Source organism: Pseudorasbora parva, chromosome 19 (genome assembly GCF_024679245.1).
Source record: "Pseudorasbora parva isolate DD20220531a chromosome 19, ASM2467924v1, whole genome shotgun sequence".
Lineage (NCBI taxonomy): Eukaryota > Metazoa > Chordata > Actinopteri > Cypriniformes > Gobionidae > Pseudorasbora > Pseudorasbora parva.
The window spans coordinates 11769120-11775064 of record NC_090190.1 but is presented as its reverse complement, the minus strand read 5'-3'; the positions used below and the strand labels follow the sequence as shown (position 1 = coordinate 11775064).

Genomic DNA, 5945 nt, shown 5'->3' with positions numbered 1-5945 from the left:
CATTGTGTTGTGTTGGCATGTGTTTTTTTCATTTAGAAAGCTGTTTTCTTCAGATTGTTGATGGCTCCGCCACAGGCAGGCCGGCTCCCCAGTGAACTGTAATTACTATAGCAACACAAATTTGGGGTGTCACCAGGGGGCAGTGAGGCCCTGAAATGGGGCATGTCATCATAGGAATAGCAAAAGCGAGAAGAAGTGGGAGAAAAGCATCTGATGATGCCTGTCAACAATTTGTTTTAAGCTGTTCTGTGTTTTCCATCCCACACTCTGCGCAAGGCTAGTGTACTTAGTGGTTTTACTTTTTGTGATTAATTTTTACAATTAATCTTCTTGTAGCTTAATAATTGAAATTGGTTTTATCTGAAGACTTGCTCTTTAAAACTAGGTCAGCAACTGAAGTCAGAAACTTTCAATATTTCAAGAAATGTGTGTATGGGAGGAAATTTGACACAGCGGGTGGCTACCCTATCCATTTTTATTGCAGATGTGCTTGCAACCTAGAAAACTTTTACACAGAGAAAATACAGACTAGTATAAAAGGAATATAACCATCTACTTTCTTTTTCCCCCTAGTCTTTCATATTTCTAAGTAGTGCATGGAAAACAAAACTGTTACTATCCACATTAAAATCTATATTCTGTATTAATGTTTAGATGATTAATATATATTGTGATGTAATTTGTCACTTATTTGGAAAGAGGTTAAAGGGTTAGTTCACCCAAATTCAGTTAAAGAAGTGGTTCATTCATAATCAGAGCTGTCAACAGCCCAATACTAGACCTGTTTTCACTGCCCTCTGCTTGCTTCTTGCTTTGTGTGGTCATGTATTTGTCTGATGTGTTTTTATTGTACATCTTAACTTGTAGTTGTTATATTATGTAAAATTTTAACGTTTTACTCTATTTTAGGATGACATCTGTCTAGGGACTGCAGGTGAAAAATATCCTTTTGGCTAACTCTGGCATATTGTCAGAAATGTTTATTAATATGCACTGTCCATGTAAATAAATAAATAAATATGAAATTAAATTACTGTCATTAATTACTTACCCTCATGTCTTTAGACACCCATAAGACCTTTGTTCATCTTCGGAATACAAATGAAGATATTTTTTGTTGAAAACCGATGACTCAGAAAGGCCTCTATTGAACCGTTATGAATCAGTGTATCGAATCAGCGGTTCGGATCATAGATATAAATAATAAGAGCCTTTATTATGTATATCTATGGTTCGAAAAACCAAAGTCATGTGATTTCAGCAGTTTGGCGGTTTGACCGACACGCAAATCATGAATCGAATCGATAATCTGAATCATGAATTGATACGCTGTCTTGTGCTGATTCATTAAGCTCCGATGCTTCAGGAAGATGTGTTTTGAAATCGGCCATCTATAAATAATTTATTTCGTTGTTTTTTTGCGCACAAAAACTATTCTCGTTTCTTTATAAAATGATTGTATAACCACTGTAGTGAGGTGGGCTTTGTAACAATGTCTTTAGTAGCCTAACGTAGGCCTATCTTTTTATGGGTCTTGAGGCCTTTCTGAGCCATCAGATTTCAACAAAAATATCTTAATTTGTGTTCAGAAGACGAACGGAGGTCTACAGGTCTGGAATGGCATGAGGGTGAGTAATTAATGACAGAATTTTTTTTTTTGGGGGGGGGGGGGGGACTAACTGTCACTAAAATAGTTGAAAAGACTCCTGAGACCTCATTTGTGAATGGGCGTTTCTAGACTTTTATCAGTACTGGTGCACAAGCCCCCCATTTTAATGTGTCCCAATATTATACTCTTTTGTTTTGTGATGATGTCATTCACAAACTGCACTCACAATAAAGAGATGTTTAAGATGCGTTCACACCAAGGACTACAAATATAACTACTGACAATAACAATATTACTACTATAAAAAACCTCGGTTTCTCGATTTTGCAGAAACGCTTTACTCTTTTACTGCAGTGTGCAAAAAGTGTCATGTCAAGCTAGCGAGCGAATGTACCGAGTAATGACATAACATTATTTTAACACACTCAGATGTATCTAATATGATAAACAGAGCTGTGTTACCTTAGCCAAGCCAGACCCACATCAAGATGTTTGGTCTGGAAACTCACCATTGACAGGGCTCAACCGAGGGGCGGGATAAATGGTTGTCTTTCAAACTCCCCATGACTTCAGTGCCGTTCTTTGTCCTTTTCTCAGAGAAAAGCTTAACTCCAAGTCTTCCAGAGTCGCGGTCAAAGCTGATTTGAAAGACCACCGTTCGCCAGTTTCTGTGTTTACTAGAAGCACGCAAAAGCAACTCGGCCGTCGTCATTATGACCCCGCCCACCGACTCTCTACACGATGTGATTGGCCCGGCAAGAGTTTGGGGATTACAGCTCAGAAGGGTATTGAGAGTTGCTAGATGACACTCGCAGGCAGATTAGATTTGCTGCCGCTAGGGTGCGTCTAGATTTCTAGGCTAGCGTTACCTCACTCATGACCGGAAAAATGGAATGGTGTCGGCGACTGGCATAATAAAAGTCCCGCTGCTCGCGAGGCGCTCTAGTTTTAGTTCGTCTCTTATTAACAATCACTCTAGCAGCCTTGCTCAGCTCCCACAACACGCAGGCCTTTGTTTTGAATAGGCGACCTCTAGCGGACGGAAAAGTTACATAGTGCACCTTTAATTTAAATAGTTACATTTCACATATAGAATTAAGTAACTAATTTAACAATAAACAAAACAAGTAAATTTAGCTTGACCAGTTAAAGTTTGTTGAGTAATTTAGTTTACCCTGTATGTTACTCAAATAATACATACTGAATAAGCCATGATTTAAACATCTACATAGTAATACAGTAGATATTGTATAGACACAACATACAGTCTACACTGTAAAATATTATATGTTCAATAAGTTATGATATGTTTTTACATTGTTTTAACTCATCAAAATAAGTTTAGCAATGTTAAACTTGTTTTTATTAGTTATACAGGATGTAACTCATTTTTTAAAAGTCAGTTCAACATAATTTGAGTTGAAATAACTTAACCATCCAAGTGAATACTGCAAAAGTACAAAATGTGCCTCTTTTTTTTTTTTTTTTTACAGTGTACATAGTATCCAAACACAGACATCTCACTTGGTACATAGCCTAAAACGGTAATATTCAATGCAAAATTTCAGAGTATGAAAGATAATTTTGAGTAGAAAAGGAATTCCAGATGACAGAAAACATTAACTAAACCTAACATCAAATGCAATCATAAAACAGTGCTTTTTTTGTTTTATAAATTAAAAAAAAAAAAAAAATATATATATATATATATTTTTTTTTTTACATTAGGCTACATAGTTTTTTCTGTATTATTTACTTATATACCGCAAGAATATAGGCATATAGCCTATATTTTAAATCAGTGTATGATAAGAAAAGAACAAATGTGGTTGAAAATGTTAGCCTACTTTATAATTATTAATGGTCCCCGTCTTTATAAGTGTTACCAGTAATGTCTCTTTAAATGAGGGAGCGCGTGTGACTAGTTGGGTTTCTTCAGCTCTGCCTGTTAGTTTAGTTCACATAAATAATGGACCCGAGCAACACAGCAGGTGCAGTTCAAAACATCGGGAAGATTTTTACATTCGCTGCACGACAAACAACCCGCTTTACCTTCCTGTAAGGACGCGAATAACGCATCATTCTCTGTTCGGATACCGCAGGAAATAGCTATTAATTTCATCGGTATGCTTGGAAACATTGTGTGTTAGGACTACTAACTAATTAACTATACTAACTGCGCGAAGCAACAACACGAATCATTGGATGTACACAGTGGATATAATCCATCTTACTTATCCCATAACTCTTTTTATATAAAGTAGCCTACTTTATTTTGGTCTATAATTGTGATGCGCGCGGATCTGGCAAATGCAGCTTCAGTAAGCAACTCTCTGCGCAGACGGAGCATCGCAGCGATTCAACTTCCAGATGTCCATATCTCTCTGCTCGTAACAGGTGGAGCTCATTTCACTCCATCTGTCCGCTGCTGAAGTGGCATATATGGGCAACCAGGTTGACAAACTGTCACACCTAAGTTACGCCGAAGTTCCCACGACTGACCCGAACGGTCTGGACACGGAGGAAGACTGTCCGCGGATCGGGGTCTCGTACATTTTCGCAGCCGACGACGACGAACTGGACGATAATCATCATCATCAACAACATGTCGATGGACCAGAGCAGAAGGAGGAAGAGAAGCACTACAACGAGCTGGACTGCGCGATTTACCACCGAGACGAGTGCATTTACGAGAAGAGTGGCAACACTAGGGAACTGGAGACGTTTAGCCCGGAGAATTTATTGAACAAATGTAAGCCCGGAGACGTTCTGGAGTTCGTGTCCGCCGGACAATACCCGCACTGGGCTGTGTACGTCGGGGACTTCCAGGTGGTGCACCTGCACCGGGCGGAGGTCAAGAACAGTTTTCTGACCGATGCTAGTCAGGGCAGGAGGGGCAGGATCGTAAACGAGCTGTACAAATTCAAACCCCTGAGTCCTGACATGGTGGTGCAGAACGCCATGGAGCAGGTGGGCGCGAAAGACAGAGAATTAAGTTGGAGAAATTCGGAGTGTTTCGCCGCCTGGTGCAAATTCGGTAAACGGGAGTTTAAGATGGGAGTGGAGATACGGATAGGGAAACAACCGTACAGATTAAAGCTCCTCTTGCCTGACAAACAGTTTCATGTGCTGGAGTTTCAGAGTTTGGAGGATTTGATCATGGAAAAGAGGAGAAATGATCAGATCGGCAAAGCGGCTGTTTTACAGGAGTTGGCGCATCATTTAAGCAATAGCGGAAGTGAAACGAACGTTCATTGACATGCAACAGGTAGCGAACAAAAAAAAAAAACATAACCGTGATTCTCACGAAACCCATCCAGTAGCCCACATTTCCCTGCAAAATCAAAAGAAATGTATATGAAATTATAATTATTTTACTTAAAGAACTGTGTTAATTACACAGATTGTGATTGGTCAGTACAGCGCACCAGTGGCGTACTTTAACATCACTGCGCCTCTCCCATTGATGTTCTATGGGACTATATCTTCTAGCGGAAGGATGTCACAAAGAATTTTGCTTAATAAAATTACGTTTCAATTAAAATGGTGCCCTTAATATATTATATATTTTTTGCAACCGTCTTTGTAAAAACAAGCCCGTGCTGCATTGTGAATATCCTATATGTCTAAATTGACCAGCTAGTCCTATTTGACAATTTAGCGTGCTTTATTGGTTAAAGAATTAGTTCATTTTGAAAGGAAATTACTCCATGATATATACACCCTCAAGTCAATATTAAATAGCCTGATGTCTCCAAGCTTTATAATGGCAGTGAACGGGGCTCATGAAGCTCAAAAATTGCATCCATCCATCATAAACATAGGCCTACTCCACACAGCTCAGGGGAGTTAATAAAGACCTTCTGAAGCAAATTGATGGGTTTTTGTAAGAAAAATATCCATATTTAAATTTTTTTAAATAAAAATATCTAGCTTCCTCCATACTGCCTTCTGTATTCAATGTACGAAGAAAGCATAACTGACTTGATGTATGACGTAGACGTAGCATATGCCTTTTTAACTACAAGACGTATAACACTTTCTATGTCAGTTGAATACGGAAGGTGGTCTGGCGAAAGCTAGATATTTTACTTTATAAAGTTTTAAATATTTTCTTACAAAAACCTATTGCTTCACTTCAGAAGGCCTTTATTTACTTCCTGGAGCCGTGTGGAGCAGCTATACGTTTATTAGTTCATGAGTCCCATTCACAGCCATTATAAAGCTTGGAGACATCAGGATATTATGTATATATCTCACCTATTTACCCACTAGCTGACCTCACATTTAGCTCTTTAGTGGGGTCACTATGGTGCATTTCTTAAGTAAATGATGA

The 5945-nt window shown here is 38.7% G+C and overlaps 1 protein-coding gene across 1 annotated transcript; it reads left to right on the top strand.

The window, feature by feature from the left end:
- The first annotated feature begins 3556 nt into the window (after window positions 1-3556).
- Window positions 3557-5254, top strand: lratd2a (LRAT domain containing 2a). The gene has a single exon (XM_067425465.1). The coding sequence runs from the start codon at window positions 4052-4054 to the stop codon at window positions 4865-4867; it is 816 nt and encodes a 271-aa protein (XP_067281566.1). The 5' UTR covers window positions 3557-4051; the 3' UTR covers window positions 4868-5254.
- The last annotated feature ends 691 nt before the right edge of the window (window positions 5255-5945 follow it).